Raw genomic sequence first — 20,294 nt, forward strand, 5'->3', positions numbered from 1 at the left:
CTTTAATGGTCCTGGCACACTAGAAGAAAAAAACTGGGCCATTTTTAGTTACATTTTCAAAAAAAAGCCCAAAACAGCCACATCAGTGCTTCTTATTCTATTGCCCTGCACGTGCGTAATTGAAAAAGCAACAACAGTAAGGGGCAAGAAGGCCAACAGAGAAGGCCAACCATTAGGCTCAAGGACTTGTACATAGCTATTTTATTTATTTTATTTTGTTAGTATGTTTGGTTTTGTTCTCTGTCTCCCCCTTTTAGACTTTGAGCCCACTGCTGGGTAGGGACTGTCTCTATGTGTTGCCGACTTGTACTTCCCAAGCGCTTAGTCCAGTGCTCTGCACACAGTAAGTGCTCAATAAATGCGACTGATGATGATGATAGCACACAAAATCACCACTACTGTGTTCCCAGGGGACCAAAATCTCCTTTGGGAAAGGAATTCTGTTAGGACTCTCACCACAACATCCCATTAATGCCAAACGGTGCGGCACGTTTCAGAAAACAAAACCCTTCCATCACCAAGACCCCACGGGGCCGAGCGTGCTTCGTCTGACTGGCGCTGCGAGTCGCCGGATCCCGGCCCTCCCCTCTAGACCGAGCCCCGCTTCAGGAAGGGCCGAGGCCCCCCTGAAAAACTAAAATGGCCACTGAAACCCTCTCCCCCAAAATGGAGAAATGAAGCAAAATATTCCCATCAGGAATTGCGGAACGGTCCCTTCTTCCCAAGAAACGTGCGAGCTGTTTTTTAAGGCCGGCCGGGCGGCGGCAGCGGCAGTCGGGTCATCCCGTCCGGGAGTCCCGGGAGTCTTTACACAGCAGACGAATGGTGCTGCGGCTGCTGCTTGGGCGGTGCCAGCTCGAGGAGGGCCTGGACCGTCACCGCTACCTGGCCCAAGCCTTTCTCTTCTAAAATATGCAGAGGCAAACATAATTGCTCCTGGAGAGGATGGTGCGACACAAAGACACGAACAAAGAGAGAGAAAAATGGGATGAAAAACACGGCCTCCGAACGAAAAAAACTGAAAATTCAAATACGGAAAAGACCCCGCCGCCAACCCGAAACTCAAAACCTGGTGTCCGAAAAGCAAGCAGAAAGTCCCCCACGAAATCCGGAGGCCCGGGGAATGGCCGACTGGCTCATCGTCACTGACCGACACGTTCTTAGACAATCATTTTATTTCTCTTGCACTTGTTAAAAATAGTTACAGAACAGTTCAACGTTGGAAGGGAGAAAGGGTAGGGGGGTGGGGGGAAGTGGCATACATTTTCTTGTGATTTCCAGGAAGAGCAGAACATGGAAAGTGGAATGACAGAAATGACTATTTTTTTGGTGAGGTGGGAAAAAAATAGAAATACAACAGGAGGGAAGAAAGATACCTTGAAGCCACCAAATGGCTTACTAAAGCCCGGAAGATACTCCGAGTGTGTGCTTTGGAAAACTGTGCTAGCTATGAAAGTCTGAGGTGAACCCATATAAACAGTTTTAAGAGACTCGCACATATATCTGTACCTGAATCCTCACCCAAGAAATAGCATTTTCTATAGCTGGGCTAGAATGGAAGCGTTGGGCTCATTTACAAAAAGCAGCGTAGATGCTCCGCACAGAAAAATGAACGCTCCTCCCGTTCACCCTGATCTCAGAGTCGATACACTGGCTTCGTTGAAAAGGGAAATGATACCGATTTACAAATGAACACAGGTGAGCAATTTTGAGCTTTTTAGTTATTTACTTTTCAGAGGCACTCACTAAGCAGAGTTAATATCAAGTTTCACAAAAACCACCCTTAGCAGTTGTAATTAAAATATAAGTTATTTCTTTTCAAGACAGTTATTAGTAATTGTGCTTCATACTTATTTAGATTCCTGATTTGGGATCCTGTGGTTTGTTTTATTGTTTTTGCGGGGGAGGGCGGGGTAGCTGGCAAAACCAGAAGACTGAAATTTAGTAGTCCTGATAAGCGAAATGAACCAGAGATATGTTTTCAAAGAGGCCATTTAAAGAAATGGATCCATTTACACCTAAATGGCATATTTATACTTTGTTGGTTTTAGATAAAACAACCCATCTTCAAAGTTGTTTTCCAATCAGAGGAGGGGAGCCTTAATTCTCTCACAATAGAAGTCTGCTGAGAGCAGTGGGATCAACTGACCTCTCAGTAGTTTGTACTTTCCAGATGGCATGTTTTTATCTCTGGCAACCTAGGGAAAGATGCCTTGGGAAGTGGGGAAACCCCACCCCAGCAAATAGAGCTATTAATAAATACCCACGGAGGTTAATTAGGCTTTAACAAGGGAAGCAAAGAGATAGCTTGATCCCCGACACACCCATCTTCATGACAGTTTTAAAAAACTAGAAGGCACTATTTTAAATAGCCAAGTTTTGATCACAGTATTTAATACTACAAGGAGTTAACAGAGGCAATCAATTCATTTTAGCACAGAGGAGTTAAAAGTGCAAATTTGGCTCTACTGGACAATTTCTAGGTAAATTAAGGCTCTCTTTCAGGGGGAAATAAGCGAGCCCTGGTAGAGTCAGACCAAATTCTGCAACAAGAAGATCATATCAATCGTATTTACTGGGTGCTTACTATGTGCAGACACTCTACTAAACGCTCGGGAGAGTACAATACAACAGAATTAGCAGACATGTTCCCTCCCATAATGAGCTTACAGTCTCAAACACCGTCTTTTAGCTTCTGAAGTGTAGCCTCTTCTGGTTCACTTGGGTGACATATGGTCTAATTGTTTAGGAGACTGATGACAATTTAAAATTTATTTTTTTTTTTAAGCACTTGCTATGTGCCAGGCACTGAACTAAGTGCCGGGGTTGATACACGCTAATCAGGCTGGGCAAAGTTCGTGTCCCACGTAGGGCTCACAGTCTTAACCCCCATTTTACAGATGAGAGAACTGTGGCCCAGGGAAGTGAAGTGATTTTCCCGAGGTCACACAGCAGACGAGTGGTAGGGCTGGGACCAGAATCCAGGTCCTCCTGACTTACGGGCCTGGGCTTTATCCAGTAGGCCACGCTGCTATTCCACGTTCAGTGCACAGTGCTCTGCACACAGTAAGCGCTCAATAAATACGACTGACAATGAATGTTCGGATATGCCATTTCTGACATCTCAAACCGAAGTGTGGTTACGAGGCCAAACTTCTTAACATTTTAATGCTGTAAGTGCTCGGATTGGGCAGCAAATACTAAATTCCGAAGGAGATAGACTCACTTCACTCAATCCAGAACGAAGAAAACAACTTAATACCTACTTGCAACTGTTTTCTATACTCAGTGGATGGTCTTACACTGGGCGCTTTCTCTTCCCAGCACTTTAGATGAATAAATTAAGAAGATTCTCATTCCCAACTTGCAGATGTGGACCTGACAAAGAGGTTTAAGTACTCCACCCCGAGCAGAAGGCAAGAATCACGATGGCAGTAAAATAGAAAGAGTCCAGCTCTCTTCCTTGAGAATGATCTAGGTTGACGACAAGGTTTATGTCTCACACGCCACTGCTGGATATTTGGATAAATGGGAAGTGTCCCCATGTGAGCTCAGGTCATGTGGCTGGCGTCACAAAGTGGTCACGCAAGGGATGGTGACTCAGATTTGATGATTTTAAGGAATGTACTGAGCGCCTGTGCTGTGAGAAACAATCGTTTTACGAGCAGAGCACTTCGTACTCCAGAAACCCGAGGCACGGGTCTGAAGAAGGACGGATTTCTTCTTAAAAATAACCCCTGCCTAAGTACAAATGCTTACTGATGCTTACAGGCTTGTCATTTTGGCGTATCATAGAGAAATGAACCTGCTATATAGGTAGCTCTTTGCCTAGCATTTATGCAACAATTTGTGTCGAGTTCAAAACTTCCTTTAGCAACTGCTAGGACAAAACAGGGAAAAACTGGTGCAGTGCCTTCAAGCTAGAGGGAAAACACCCACTGGTGGAACATATAGAGGGTTAACATTAAAATACAATAGAATATCACAAAGCCCAGAAGTTGGACAGGCAAGGAAATAAAAGAGGGTTCTTCTGAATCTGCCCCGAGAGAAAGAAGTGACTCAACTGTCCTTTTAACGTTGAGGTTTAGCTGAAGGATGTCAGAAGGGGAACAAAGACTGTCCTGTCCAAAGTGTAAGCAGGAAAGGAAAACAGACAGAAAAAAAAAAAGTCAGTGGATCAGAAGTACATATTTTTGTTCAGAAATAAGCCAGGAGATTATTTCGATCATACCCGACAAGTCAAAACGGAAACATTCTCGCAATGCAAACAGATGAAAACACCACCACATTTCCCCCTGCCTACCTAAAGGTTTTGGTCTGATCCTAAGGAGAAGTAAATGGCTTGCTTTTTACAGATTCATTCCCTCTTTCAGATCCCATGGAAACACACAGTGGAGAAGTGGGAATTGTACTTCAAACTGAGGGGCCATACCCAGCAGGGCTACAGTAGGAATGGAAACACTGCCTGTGGTTGTATAGAGAAGCAGCGTGGCTTAGTGGAAAGAGCACAGGCTTGGGAGTGTTTACCTCCTTCCCTTCCCCACAGCACCTGTATATATGTATATATGTTTGTACATGTTTATTATTCTATTTATTTTACTTGTACATATCTATTCTATTTATTTTATTTTGTTAATATGTTTTGTTTAGTTGTCTGTCTCCCCCTTCCAGATTGTGAGCCCGCTGTTGGGTAGGGACTGTCTCTCTGTGTTGCCCACTTGTACTTCCCAAGCGCTTAGTACAGTGCTCTGCACACAGTAAGCGCTCAATAAATACGACTGATCGATTGATGGCCAGACCAGCTCACCAAGAGAGAAGATATACACAGGCATGTTTCATTTCCTGACTTTATCACCTAGTCGGTAAGGGATATAGCCTCTTTATAACTAAGGTCACACAGCAGACAAGCGCTTTGCACATAGTAAGCGCTTGAGCCCACTGTTGGGTAGGGACCGTCTCTATATGTTGCCAACTTGGACTTCCCAAGCGCTTAGTACAGTGCTCTGCACACAGTAAGCGCTCAATAAATACGATTGATTGATTGATTGAGTCAGAGGTCACGGGTTCTAATCTAATGCCAGTTGTCAGCTGTGTGACTTCGGGCAAGTCACTTCTGTGTGCCTCAGTTACCTCACCTGCAAAATAAGGATTAAGACCGTGAGCCCCATGTGGGACAACCTGATTACCTTGTATCTACCCCAGCGCTTAGAACAGTGCTCAGCACATAGTAAGTGCTTAACTAATAGCACCATCATTATTATCTACTCTACTTTCCTGCCTCTCCAGCAGGAGAAGTCCTTGGGATGGCTGAGGTCAAAGGGTGGAGGAGAGCAGGAGCCAAAGAGGAGCCCAGGGGAAGGCAGAGACTTGCAAATTGGCAGTTTACCTGCCCGGCTTCATCAGGATCATCCACCAAATACTGAGCACTTGAGAAAGCACAATCTAATAAAGTCGGTAGGCACGTTCCTTGCCTCCAAGGAGCTTACGGTCTAGAGGCCGAGAAAGAAGACTTTTTATTGCTTCCATTCAGGTGGGTGTCCTGCAAGTGCCGGGTGGCTATTAAATATTGCACCTGAACGGGTTTCCAAGAGAATAATAATGCTGGTATTTGTGAAGCGCTTACTATGTGCCAAGCATTGTTCTAAGCGCTGGGGGCATACGAGGTAATCAGGTTGTCCCACGTGGGGCTCACAGTCTTCATCCCCATTTTACAGATGAGGTCGCTGAGGCCCAGAGTACTGAAGTGACTGGCCCGAGGTCACACAGCTGACAAGCGGCAGAGCCGGGATTGTAGAGGAGGCATGAAGGACTGAGGGGCTGTGCCGTCAGCCTCCGTTTTTTTTTTTAAATTAAAACAAAAAAATGGACTTTATTAGGCACTTACTATGTGCCAGGCACTGTAATAAGCGCTGAGGGAGATACAAGCTAATCAGGTTGGATATAGTCCAGGTCCCACATGAGGCTCACAGTCTTAATTCCCATTTTATTGATGAGGTAACTGAGCCTCAGAGAAGTTAAATGACTTCTTGCCCAAGGTCACGCAGTAGACAAGCGGCGGAGCAGGGATTTGAACTTAGGTCCTTCTGACTTTCAAGGTCCTTCTAACTCAGTTTGGCTCTGATGGTTTGCTGAGCCCAGCGTAATGATTCAAGATCGAACTGAGAGAGAGAGAGAGGGAGAGAGAAAAGGGCCAGGAAAGGGCAAGTTCAAGGGGCAGAGTTGCATCACTCATCAATCAATCAATCAATCGCATTTATTGAGCGCTTACTGTGTGCACAGCACTGTACTAAGCGCTTGGGAAGTACAAGTTGGCAACATCTAGAGACAGTCCCTACCCAACAGTGGGCTCACAGTCTAAAGGGGGGAGACAGAGAACAAAACCAAACATACTAACAAAATAAAATAGAATAGATATGTACAAGTAAAATAGAGTAATAAATATATTTATTTAAATAAATAAACTCACAGTTGAGTTCCCTGAAAGAATCGATTTCCCCCAAGTCAAGCAATTTACTTATTACTTGAATCTATCACGCCTAAAACTAGTTTCTACACAGCACTAACAACAATACTATTAATGATAATGATAATTGTGGTCTTTGTTAAGCGCTTCCTATGTGAAAAGCACCACACTAAGCACTGGAGTAGATACAAGATAATTGTAAAATTATCAGTAAAATAGAGGAATCCCCCTCTAGGCTGTAAAGGCTTTGTGGCTGGGGAATATGTCTACCAAGTCTGTTGAATTGTACTCTCCCAGGCTCTTAGTACAGTGCTCTGTGCAATCTAAGTGCTAAATAAATATGGGAGTTGATGACTACCCCATACCTTTTAACATAAAATATACTGATTTTAAGATGCAGTTGATGTAAATTTCTTCACAATACCTAATTACGCAATTCTAGAAATCCTTTAAAACAATCAGTACCTGGAGGCTTTAGATAAACTGTCCAGTGCAGACAAAAGGACATGTGAACTGCGAAATTAAACTCCCACCTGTAAAAACAGGGTGAGGAGAGATTTCGAGTCCCGTGTGGGACAGGGAATGTTTCCAATCTTATAATTTTACATCTGTTCTAGTGCTTAGCAGTTGATAAGCCTTAAATCAATGCAGTAGTAATTATTCTTATTAATATTAAATAATAATAATGGTGGTATTTGTTAAGCGCTTACTATGTGCCAAGCACTGTTCTAAGCGCTGAGGTGGATACAAGGTAATCAATCAATCAATCAATCGTATTTATTGAGCGCTTACTATGTGCCAAGCACTGTTCTAAGCGCTGAGGTGGATACAAGGTAATCAATCAATCAATCAATCGTATTTATTGAGCGCTTACTGTGTGCAGAGCACTGTACTAAGCACTTGGGAAGTACAAGTTGGCAACATATAGAGACAGTCCCTACCCACCAGTGGGCTCACAGTCTAGAAGGGGGAGAATCATTTTACAGATGAGGGAACTGAGGCCCAGAGAAGCCAAGTGACTTGCCCAAGGTCACACAGCAGACAAGTGGCGGAGCCGGGATTAGAACCCATGACCTCTGACTCCCAAGCCTGGGCTCTTTCCACTGAGCCACACTGCTTCTCTAATACTGTTGCTACCAATTCCTGGAAAGGTAACAGAGGGAATAATCAAAAACGCCGGGAAAAGAGGGAGAAATAAAAGGTCCAAGAATGATTTTGCTGAGACATGACTTTCTGGCAGCATGACAGAGCTCCTACTGTTGTACTCTGAAGCAGCGTGGCTCAATGGAAAGAGCCCGGGCTTCGGAGTCAGAGGTCATGGGTTCTAATCCCGGCTCCGCCACTAATCGGCTGTGTGACTTTGGGCAAGTCACTTCACTTCTCTGGGCCTCAGTTACTTCATCTGTAAAACGGGATTAATACTGTGAGCCCCACATAGGACAACCTGATCACCTTGTATCCCCCCCGGCGCTTAGAACAGCGCTTTGCACATAGTAAGTGCTTAAGAAATACCATTATTAGTATTACTCTCCCAAGCGTTTAGTTCAGTGCTCTGCACACATTCAGTGCTCGACAAATATGTCTGATTGATTGGGAGAATGGGAAAAGAGAATAGTGATAACAGTGGGAAGTTAATGGTCTGTAACTCAGGGAAGGAGTAATCTCAGTTTCTGGAAAGGAATTCAGGAAACAACTATTACTTTGAAATATTAATGGGCGTTTATTACGGTGCTCTGCACACAGTAAGCGCTCAATAAATACGACTGAATGAATGAATGAATGTAAGAAAGGGATGGAAATCCCTGAAAGATAGCCTCATTGAGAAAACAAGGTGATCCCAATTTTCTTGTTAACAGATGATACAAATATTGAATTTTATATTACAAAAACATGTGCTGCAAATTATGACAGAACCATGTTCATCATGAATTTTGGATACGTTCTAAGAGCACGCAGTTGATAACAAGTGTTGGGATACCTTTTGGGTTTTAAGGAGTTTCCCCAATAGCCTAAGTCTAGAGTGAGAAGAATAGGGGACCCAAACAAAACCTTGTGGGGAACACCCATACTTAGAGAACAAGAAGCAGATGAGGAGCCAGTTAATGAAACTGAGGAGCGTTTGAAGAAGTAGGAGAACCATGTCATCCTAAGAGCACGCAATTGATAAAAAATGTTGGGATGGCTTTTGAGTTTTAAGGCGTTTCCAGTTAGGAAATTGCATCCACTTCCAATTCACTTGCCCACAATAATGCAGAAAATTACACTAATACACTGAAGAGAAACAGTAGAGAATTTGCTCCAAAAAGAGAGATCACTTTGTTTGCATCTAGGATACTGACTCAATTTAGATCCCCAAGTCTGAATATAGCTCAAAACTGGTCCTACTGAATGTTAAAATTCATACTAACTTGAAATTTTGGAAAGGGTGGTTTGGTGAGGAGCATACAAATCAATACAAATAGCCTAACGTTATGACAAGAGGGTAGTTACCTGAGGTACACCAATTTTTCTACAAGCGTCCAAAAAATTCTCCACGTTTCGCCTGCATTTAGCCATTGTTAATTTAGGCTGCAATAAGAGGGGAGGAAAGAAAAAGAGTGTTATGGAAAGGTCTTTTGAATTACAAAAACTACACATTTAACTTTAGATGGCATTTCAGGAACCATGCAGACTGCAAAACGATGCCCTAAATATCCTCGGATTGGAAGAATCCCTTCCTCTCCCAAGAGGAGGCTTTGATTTTGTAAACTGAGTGCAGAAAGCTCAGTGATAGCAACATTTACATTTCAATGCTTGAGACAAAAACTAATTATGCAAAGTAAACCCAACTCTGTACAGCAACTGCCCTTAATTATGGCGAGTGAGAAGAAAAAAAAGCTTTAGGAAACAGTAAGCAAGCAGTTCCCTTTAAAAAAAAATCTCTTGGAGGGGTCTCCTGAGATTATATGGAGCGGTTCTGAATAAAGCGGAGACAGGATGAATAATTTCAGGCTGGCAACAAGTTTCAACACTAACAGGCCTTTTCTAGAAAAATTAAACATTCTGTTTGAAAAAGACAATTCCCAGGGGAAACTAAATGGATACTTTATATTCTTTGCTTGCCCAAAACCACATACCAAAGGGAGCTGAATGATCAATTTAAGTCACAGACACTTGTGACTGCCTGAAGTTCTTGTATCTAAAAGGCTAGAAAAATGGGCATAAGTATTTCTAGGTTGGGTGACATTTTTATGACTTGTGGGAGATCCCCATCCAAGGAAACATAATGACCTGAGTATATAATAATCTAGAATCTAAAAACAAGTTTCTTTCAGAATAAAACCCTATGTGTACAATCCAACAAATTTCCAACAGAAAGATTTTTGAGTACTTATTCATTCAATCAGAGATTGACTCAATTCAATTCATTCAATACATTCATTCAGACAAGCAGTGTGGCTCAGTGGAAAGAGCCAGGGCTTGGGAGTTAGAGGGCATCGGTTCTAATCCCGGCTCCGCCACCTGTCAGCTGTGTGACTTTGGGCAAGTCACTTAACTTCTCTGTGCCTCAGTTACCGCCTCTGTAAAATGGGGATTAAGAATGTGAGCCCCATGTGGGACAACCTGATTACCTTGTATCCTCCCCGGTGCTTAGAACAGTGCTTTGCACACAGGAAGCGCTTAACAAATGCCATCATTATTATTATTATTATTAATCGCATTTGAGTGCTTACTGTGTGCAGAGCACTGTACTAAGCCCTTGGGAAGTACAAATCGACAACATATAGAGACGGTCCCTACCCAACAACGGGCTCAGTCCAGAAGACTTATCTGACTTATATTTAATATTTTTAGGCAAGAAAACTTATTTTGTCATGAGGAGGTTACATTTCCTCCAAGAGGCCTTCCCCGAATAAGGCCCTCTTTCCCCAACTCCCTCTCTCTTCTGCATCTATGCATTTGGATCTGTACCCTTTGGCACTTGGGATTCACCCCACTCTCAGCCACATAGCATTTATGAACACATCCGTAATTTTTTGACATGTTCGTCTTCCCCCCTAGACCTTCAGCATCTTATGGGCAGTTTATCACAGCTACCGACTTTGTATTGTACTCGCCCAAGTGCTTACTACAGTGCTCTGCACACAATAAGCGATCAATGAATACCATTAATTGAAGGATTATTTAGAGCTAAAGAGGAGTGGCTTTAAGAAGGAACTTGAGTAGTTCTGTTGCAGGCACATTAGGTTTAAGGTGCTGGTGAGACGCCCAGCTGGAGATGTCCTGGAGGCAGAAGGAAAAGTGGAATTGTACTGGATGAGAGGTCAATGCTGGAGAGTTAGATTTGGGAGTCATCTGCACAGAGGAAGCAAATGAAATTATGTGATCGGATGAACTCCCTAATATTTATTTATTCATTCATTCATTCGTATTTATTGAGCGCTTACTGTGTGCAGAGCACTGTACTAAGCTCTTGGGAAGTACAAGTCGGCAACATAGAGAAACGGTCCCTACCCGACAACGGGCTCACAGTCTAGAAGGGGGAGACAGACAACGAAACAAAACACGTAGACAGGTGTCAAAATTGTCAGAACAAATAGAATTATAGCTCTGATAAAACCTCTCTCCACCCTATTCTCCTTCCTTTTGGCTTAACCTATGCACTTGGGTCTATATCCCAAGTGTACATACCTTCATACTCTTTTCTTTACTGCTTCTTCTTACCTGGAATTTATATGACTACTTGTCTTCCCAATTTGACTGTAAATTCCTTGAGGGCAGGGATCCCCGCTACTACTTCTACTGCACGCTCTCTAAGTCCTTTCACCCTGCTCGCTGTTCTTGGAGCGTACAACACAATGTGTGTCATGAGCAGAAAGGGAAGGGAGGAAGGTGGGAGGAGGGAGGGAGGTGCCCTGCTTCACAGCTTGAACTGCAAGGGAGCGATGGATACTCTCCTGGCGGCCTTTGCAGCTCTAGACCAGGATCAGGCGGGGGCCACTGCTGGCCAGCTTTGCCCTCAAAACTGCCAAAAAGTGCTCCCGCAACAGAAGCAAGGAGGAAGAGCACTGCTGTAATCACACTTGGTTCCAAGAGTGCTCGGGAGCCCCAGATGGCCACCCCCCGCACTAGTCTGGGCATCCTTGTGGACGTGGAATCAATCGGTCAATCCATGGTATTTACTGGGTGCTCACTATGTGCAGAGCACTGTACTAAGCGCTTGGGAGAGTACAAAACAACGGAATTAGCAGCCACATTTCCTGCCCTTAATGAGCTTTCAAAGCAGCTGGTTGCAAGCTGGCCCCCGTACAGAAAAGTAGTGTGGCTCAGTGGAAAGATCAAGGGCTTTGGAGCCAGAGGTCATGGGTTCAAATCCCAGCTGTGACTTTGGGCAAGTCACTTAACTTCTCTGGGCCTCAGTTCCCCCATCTGTAAAATGGGGATGAAGACTGTGAGCCCCACGTGAGACACCCTGATTACCTTGTATGTACTCCTAGCAGTATCCTCAGATGAGATCTTCTCCCTCCTCTCAAGTGCTACTCCGGCCACCTGTGCTTCTGACCCCATTCCCTTTCACCTTATGAAATCTTTCTCCCCGTCCCTCCTCCCCTCCTTAACTTCCATCTACAACTGCTCACTCTCCACTGGTTCCTTCCCCTCTGCCTTCAAACATGCCCACGTCTTCCCCAGCCTAAAAAAACCCTCTCTTGACCCCACCTCCCCTTCTAGTTATTGCCCTATCTCCCTCCTACCATTCCTTTCCAAACTCCTTGAACGAGTCCTCTACACGCGCTGCCTCGAATTCCTCAACGCCAACTCTCTCCTCGAGCCTCTCCAATCTGGCTTCCATCCCCTACATTCCACCGAAACTGCCCTCACAAAGGTCACCAGTGACCTCCTGCTTGCCAAATCCAACGGCTCCTACTCTATCCTAATCCTCCTCGACCTCTCAGCTGCCTTCGACACTGTGGACCACCCCCTTCTCCTCAACACGCTATCCAACCTTGGCTTCACAGACTCCATCCTCTCCTGGTTCTCCTCTTATCTCTCTGGCCGTTCATTCTCAGTCTCTTTTGCGGGCTCCTCCTCTCCCTCCCATCCCCTTACTGTAGGGGTTCCTCAAGGGTCAGTTCTCGGTCCCCTTCTGTTCTCTATCTACACTCACTCCCTTGGTGAACTCATTCACTCCCACGGCTTCAACTATCATCTCTACGCTGATGACACCCAAATCTACATCTCTGCCCCTGCTCTCTCTCCCTCCCTCCAGGCTCGTGTCTCCTCCTGCCTTCAAGACATCTCCATCTGGATGTCTGCCCGCCATCTAAAACTCAATATACCCAAGACTGAACTCCTTATCTTCCCTCCCAAACCCTGCCCTCTCACTGACTTTCCCATCACTGTTGACGGCACTACCATCCTTCCCGTCTCACAAGCCCGCAACGTTGGTGTCATCCTCGACTCTGCTCTCTCGTTCACCCCTCACATCCAATCCGTCACCAAAAACTGCTGCTCTCACCTCCGCAACATCGCCAAGATCTGCCCTTTCCTCTCCGTCCATACCACTACCCTGCTGGTTCAATCTCTCATCCTATCCCGACTGGATTACTGCATCAGCCTCCTCTCTGATCTCCCATCCTCCTGTCTCTCCCCACTTCAATCTATACTTCACTCTGCTGCCCGGATCATCTTTGTGCAGAAATGCTCTGGGCACATTACTCCCCACCTCAAAAACCTCCAGTGGCTACCAGTCAACCTACGCATCAGGCAGAAACTCCTCACCCCGGGCTTCAAGGCTGTCCATCCCCTCGCCCCCTCCTACCTCCCCTCCCTTCTCTCCTTGTCCAGCCCAGCCCGCACCCTCCGCTCCTCTGCCGCCGCTAACCTCCTCACTGGGCCTCGTTCTCGCCCGTCCCACCGTCGACCCCCGGCCCACGTCCTCCCCATGGCCTGGACTGCCCTCCCTCCGCACATCCGCCAAGCTAGCTCTCTTCCTCCCTTCAGAGCCCTACTGAGAGCTCACCTCCTCCAGGAGGCCTTCCCAGACTGAGCCCCCTCCTTCCTCTCTCCCTCCCCTCCGACCTACCTCCTTCCCCTCCCCACAGCACCTGTATATGTTTGTACAGATTTATTACTCTATTTTACTTGTGCATATTTACCATTCTATTTATTTTATTAATATACTTTGTTTTGTTGCCTGTCTCCCCCTTCTAGACTGTAAGCCCGCTGTTGGGTAGGGACCGTCTCTGTATGTTGCCAACTTGTACTTCCCAAACGATTGACTGAATCCTCCAGTGCTTAGAACAGTGCTTGGCACATAGTAAGTGCCTAACAAATACCAACAATATTATTATTATTACAGTCCTCTAGACTGTAAGCTCGTTGTAGGCAGGGAATGTGTCAGCTTATTGTTATTTTGTACTCTCTTGAGAGCTTGGTACAGTGCTCTGCACACAGAAAGGGCTCAATTAAATACGACTGAATGAACTGAAACCAACGCCAGTAGGTTTAACCACGAAATAATGGCAAAAATGGGACGGCAAGCCTCAGCCTTGTAGTGCAACCATAACTAAGTATGCTAGAACAGAGAGAGAACCCAAGGGGGTGTCACAATCCCGTCAGTCAGGAGAAAGCTCTATCAACTTTGTAAACTTACTACAGCAGGAGAGGGGACGTGAATGCTGGAAACAGACCGAGGCCGTACATGATTGGCTAAGTGGCAAAGAACAACACCGTCAGTGAGAGCTGCTCCGAGGTCACTAGGCAGAGATACTTTCAACCGAAATTCTATGTTCTAGGAAAGAGAAAAAGGAGAACAAATGATAATGGTTTATTCTTTCACAGCAATTAAGACACACCACCTGACTGGAGTTATAAAAAGGACTTCGGTGGCTTGTGGAATTTATCCTCGAGTTGGGATAAAATGCAAATTACTGCAACGTGGTGAAACCCAAGTCCAATTATGAACTGTATAGGTCTAGGAATGTGATTCCCTTTCCTCCAAGCTCCCCCAGTTCTGCCAAAATGTGGGCTTTCAGTATGCATTTTGGATAGGGATTGATTGGGAAATGAGGGAGCAAAGATATCGTGCCTACCAACTCTACTGTACCGTACCTTCCCCCGGACTGAGTATGGTGCTCTACGACACGGTAAGCACTCAGTAAATACATCGATCGCCTGACAGATCCTTACATGACAAGCCTGTTTTTGTTTGATGTGCTGCATTACTGAGGAACCTGCTTTCAGGTGTGTGCATGTGCACAGCACTGAAAAGGGAGAATACTGCAGCACGGGTTTTTCTTTACACCGTTTCACAAGAATGCAACCGTTTTGTTATAGGAGGGTAATTGATGGCATCTGCTCTTAGAGATGAAAACGGTGAATCCGCAATGTAGGCAAGAAGCCAGCTACAATCCCTTTTGGCTAAAAAAATCCAAACCCCAGTCCCTTCCAAAAATGACCTCCAAATATAACCTACACTAATTTTAAGATTATGATGTTTTACACTTCTTGACTGAGATTTAAGGCAAGGAAACGACCTTTTTAATCCGGTATTTTTTATATTATCACCATCAGCTTTGTCGGTAAATAACTGCAAACGCTCTAATTCAGTTTCAGATGTTAGAGATTTCTGAATTAGACTGCAACGATGCCAAGAAAGGGTTCCAATCAAAGCCATTAGCAGCACACACCTTCCGGAGCTGATTTATCGATTCCAGGTCTTCTTCTTGTTGACTGGGAACATGTCTTGCTTGGGGGTCCATGGAATCAGTAGGAAGACCGGGGGAAGAAAGAAGAGGTGAAGTACAACCTAATTTAAAAAAATATGACAAAACAACAGAGTGAAATTTAGGGGAAACACGATAGCTTTGCTCACAATTGTTTGTCTTCATCTGGATGAGCACAGAGCGGAGCAATTTTTATTTAAAGACAATTTTGGTTAAATCAGTGAGCTAGATGAACTTTTTCCCTTTCCAATCAGAGGCAGAGGCTTTAAGTTTTCTCTAAATGGCCTGGGACTCTCCAGGTCACCATGAAACTATAAAACTATAGTTGAGCCCTATGTGGGACAACCTGATCACCTTGTAAACCTCAGTGCTTAGAACAGTGCTTTGCACATAGTAGGCGCTTAATAAATGCCATCATAAGTAGCTGTATGCTGGGGTACAAAAATAGGAAATTATTGGCTTCGCCCACCTACCAACCACACACATTCCCTCAAGCGCTTAGTACAGTGCTCTGCACACAGTAAGCGCTCAATGAATACGACAATGAATATATATTATATATTTATGTATTTTATATATATTTCATAAAACTATAGTTAAAAATTATACAAACTAAAATGCTTGTTTTGGCTTAATAATGATAGCACTTATTAAGCACTTACTATGTGCAAAGCACTGTTCTAAGCGCTGGGGAGGTTACAAGGTGATCAGGTTGTCCCACAGGGGGCTCACGGTCTTAATCCCCATTTTACAGCTGAGGGAACTGAGGCCCAGAGAAGTGAAGTGACTTGCCCGAAGTCACACAGCTGACAATTGGCGGAGCCGGGATTTGAACCCATGACCTCAGACTCCACAGCCCATGCTCTTTCCACTGAGCCACACTGCTTCTCTGCTTCAGGTTTATCGATTATTCTTTTTGGGCCTGCCACCCAGCTGACAGATCAAAATGACAGAGAAAACACCTTTAATAATAATGATGGCATTTATTAAGTGCTTACTATGTGCAAAGCACTGTTCTAAGCGCTGGGGAGGTTACAAGGTGATCAGGTTGTCCCACCGGGGGCTCACAGTCAATCCCCATTTTACAGATGAGGTAACTGAGGCACGGAGAAGTGAAGTGACTTGCCCAAAGTCACACAGCTGACAATTGGCGGAGTTGGGATATGAACCCATGACCTCTGACTCCAAAGCCCGGGCTTTTTCCACTGAGCCACGCTGCTTCATTGTGATTAGTATTTCATTGCTCCATTTCCGAAAACCATAATGTAAAGGGTGTTACCCTTCCCCTCCTCAGGCTTGGGTCATGGGTCGGAGAGGTGAGCCGCTACCTGGCCTCCAGCTTGTACTTTCCAAGCACTTAGTACAGTGCTCTGCACGCAGTAAGCACTAAATAAATACAATTGATTGATTGACTGATTAAATATCTACTTTATTCTGGATAGGTTTGTGAAAGGGATCACAGACTATGCTAAAAACTGCAAGGCTTCTTTCCAAGTAATGGAGTGGTGGTGATGATCCTGACAAGTACGGAATAGGCTGGCACTGCTGTGCACTGGCTTCTTACCCCGCCGCCCCCTGCCCCCAACAGACCTACCTTTATGTGCTTCATCCCTGATGGCTGCTCGAAAAAGGAAACTCTCAGGCCGCTGGGATGGGTTTCTACAGTTCGAAGCAGCAGGACCAGAATACGGGGAGGGAAGGTGGACCGAACCTGCACGGAAAAGCAAACCAAAAGACAATCGTGGAAGATGAAAAACAAAAACCCAAGCGTATCAGTTCATGGAAGCATCAGTAAATGTTCAAAGAGGCCATTACAGGAAAACAAAATTAAACTAAAACATGACAATTGGATAACAAATTAAAGCTCTGTGGATCATGGTATTATAGTATGGCAATGAGAACACAAGAAGGGAATTTGCTCTGCCTGAAAAGCATTCTATTGACTTGTCCTATCTCCCCTTATCTGTGGCACTGGGCTAGGATTTATATGCAAAAAAAGGGTCTCTTGAAAACCTTTAGCTTTGCCTTTTCCTGCTCAACAGCTCATTAAACAAGGCTACCAGTAAGATTCACGTGGAACAGTTCCTATTTGTTTTACTGACTTTCTCTTAAAAGTAGCCCCTTTGAAGGACAGGGATCTCCACACAGTGTCTTCCTGACCCTTTGTGTCAGAAGGCAGTGTAGTTCAGTGAAAAGAGCAGGGGCATAAATCAGGAGGCCTGAGTTACACTCCCAGCGCAACACCGGCCTGCTGTGTGACCGACCTTTCTGGGCCTCAATTTCTATAGCCGTAAAATGTTGATAATAATAATAATGATGCTATTTGTTAAGCGCTTACTATGTGTTCTAAGCGCTGGGGGGAATACAAGGTGATTAGGTTGTCCCATGTGGCTCACACTCTTAATCCCCATCTTACAGATGAGGCAACTGAGGCACAGAGAAGTGAAGTGACTTGCCCAAAGTCACCCAGCAGACAAGTGGCGGAGACGGGATTAGAACCCAGGACCTCTGACTCCCAAGCCCGGGCTCTTTCCACTGAGCCACGCTGCTGCTCTCCCTATATCTAACACTGTCAGTGCTGTGTAAGGAACAGGCTGTTTCTGATCTGACAATATTGTTTCTATACCAGTGCTTGGATCAAAATAGTAATAGTAATAATAATAATAATAATAATAATAATAATTCTTACCTGTTTGGGCTATGGGTGAACTTGGTGAGATGCTAGGTCTGTCATCACTCTGTGGACAAACAGACAGATGAGAGTGAATAATTCCTATTCAATAGGAAGCAACTACCCAGACCTCTAACTGATTCGGGACAGCATTCGGAAAAAAGGCTCTTCTTGGGCAAAGAGAATATTGGTACACTGACAGTGACTTAATTCTCTGTTTCTCAGACGATTTAAGGTTATTATTGGTTCTTTGCTTTTAATTACTCAGAAGATGGTCAAGGGGGACAGTATTGCTATGCGGGGCTTTTTCAGGATTTTTTTTTCCCCAGAGGATCATATTTTATACACTTTTGCCAGAAATAATTCAAGAGATGCTGAAAACCGCATTTCCCTTTATGACAGTGCTTTTCTCTCTTTGGGAATGAGAGACAAAGAGGTCTTGTCTTTGGGCTCTAGGCAAGAGGGTGGGTTAGGAGGTAGAATTTCCAATTGAGAAGACTTCTCTACTGGCTCAGGTGCTAATCTGAGCACCCTCTGGACTGCCAGCTCATTGTGGGCAGAGAATGTGTCTGTTTATTGTTGTATTGTACCCTCCCAAGCACTTAGTACAGTGCTCTGCACACAGTAAGTGCTCAATAAATACGACTGAAGGAATCTATGAAGGGGATCTGCTTAATGCATTTTATCAGCCAAAGAAGGGAAACATCTTTGTGGATCATCTAGGAAGGAGGGCTTTAAATGAAATGACTTGGATGGTCCCTTGTGACTCAGATGATCCTCTTTTTTTCCATTTTTTTTTTTCTCTCTACAGAAACAATGTTGACGTGGGGAAGGGAGAGAGGGGAGCTGGAAAGTCAAATATTAAATGGCAATTGACAGATGGCAAAATAATAGATTTATAAGAAAACAAGATAACATTTCTAGCTTTACATAAACTTATAAAAGAGGAATATATGTGGATGGGCATGAAAGGACTCAGAAAGTGCTAAGCGCCAAAAGTTTAGAGCAAACACAACTAAATGTCAACAACTTGGAAAATCTCACATTTTCTTGGAGCTCAGAATTAGGAACTGCTGCTAAACTAATGGATGGGAAAATGAGATCAAATGAGAGAATCCACGGGTCTTTTTTTCCCCTGCGTTTTCAACTGAATTACCACAGCAAGAGATACCTTGACGGGTCTGAAGGCAGAGGTGTGAAGCAGGGTAGTAGCACAGCCCTCTTGATTCAACCCTGACAGCGACTGAATGGCAAAAGAGGTCAAGAAAGAGAAACAGAAAGCGGTATTCATGTTAGCAAAATGGTTGGCAAGCAGAACTGGCAGTGAGATTAGAAAAGGAGATGCCATTTTGGAAGATATCGAGGGGGCGAACAGAAGACGTGCATGGAAAAAACAAATATCTACTCACCATCATCACTACAGATAGGATAAAATACATGTTTCCACTGTTCCTTAAAATGAAACGGAAAATCCTCCCAAATCCCCAGTCCCACGGTAACTACAATACAGTAATACAGCAACCCTACGTAGAAACTGACCCAAGAACATCATCACAGCTACCAGAAGAGTGAAGAACTTGTTCCATCATACGCTGTTTGCCACATCACAGGGGGAAGAAATGAGCTTAATATAAAATGTAATTTTAATTGACTTGAATAAGCACCCCCCCACCCCGAAAAATCCTCAAATAGGAATCCAACATTGATTGAATTACTTTTCAGTTGAGGACCATGCCATGTGAAGGCAGCTTATGACTGATTCTGAGATACAACCAGTGAAACATCACCGACAGAGAGAACCACACAGATCAGGTATTCAAGAAACTATTTGATGTGAAAATCAAAATGACAAAAAGTACAGGTAAAGTTAGATTCCTCCACCCCCACAAAAAAAACCCACAACAAACAGAACCTATAAGGAAGGGATTATTATGGAGAGGTTGTCAGGAGCCTTAATTAGTTCAAAGTCACAGACAAATTGCTTTTGGATCTAACTGGAAGTGGAGAAGAAAATGATGATGGCATTTTCTGCAGTAACAGTTTCTATCTTTTCTTAACTTTCATTCAATCGTATTTACTGAGCGCTTACTGTGTGCAGAGCACTGTACTAAGCGCCTGGGAAGTACGAGTTGGCAACATAGAGAGACGGTCCCTACCCAACAGTGGGCTCACAGTCTAGAATGGAGCTCTGTAGGAAGAAATACAGTTCCAAACTGCTTACATATCAGGATACATTATTTTCAATTTTGAATTCCCTACAAAAACCACCATTTTTATTTGGGAGACAACATCTGAGAAGGGAAGCCATGCCCATAATTTCTACTGTTCAGGATGCACCTGAATGAACACTGATGAACATTAACTCTACTGTTTCAATCAATCGTATTTATTGAGCGCTTACTGTGTGGAGAGCACTGTAAGCGCTGTTTCAACATAAACCCCCAAGATCATGGCT

General features: G+C 44.3%; 1 protein-coding gene across 1 annotated transcript in view; it reads right to left on the reverse strand.

Annotated features, from left to right (window-relative positions):
* Nucleotides 1-312: 312 nt before the first annotated feature.
* Nucleotides 313-20,294, reverse strand: part of LRCH3 (leucine rich repeats and calponin homology domain containing 3) — a 166,422-nt gene continuing 146,440 nt past the window's right edge. Inside the window, exons 16-22 of the mRNA XM_038745265.1 lie at nucleotides 19,011-19,082; nucleotides 17,858-17,906; nucleotides 16,763-16,879; nucleotides 15,133-15,251; nucleotides 14,097-14,234; nucleotides 8,954-9,031; nucleotides 313-936 (exon numbers count right to left, since the gene is read on the reverse strand). Of these exons, the coding sequence (XP_038601193.1) occupies nucleotides 808-936; nucleotides 8,954-9,031; nucleotides 14,097-14,234; nucleotides 15,133-15,251; nucleotides 16,763-16,879; nucleotides 17,858-17,906; nucleotides 19,011-19,082 (702 nt within the window). The 3' untranslated portion in view covers nucleotides 313-807. The remainder of the gene's footprint in view (nucleotides 937-8,953; nucleotides 9,032-14,096; nucleotides 14,235-15,132; nucleotides 15,252-16,762; nucleotides 16,880-17,857; nucleotides 17,907-19,010; nucleotides 19,083-20,294) is intronic.

The sequence above is a fragment of the Tachyglossus aculeatus genome, chromosome 1 (assembly GCF_015852505.1).
Source record: "Tachyglossus aculeatus isolate mTacAcu1 chromosome 1, mTacAcu1.pri, whole genome shotgun sequence".
Lineage (NCBI taxonomy): Eukaryota > Metazoa > Chordata > Mammalia > Monotremata > Tachyglossidae > Tachyglossus > Tachyglossus aculeatus.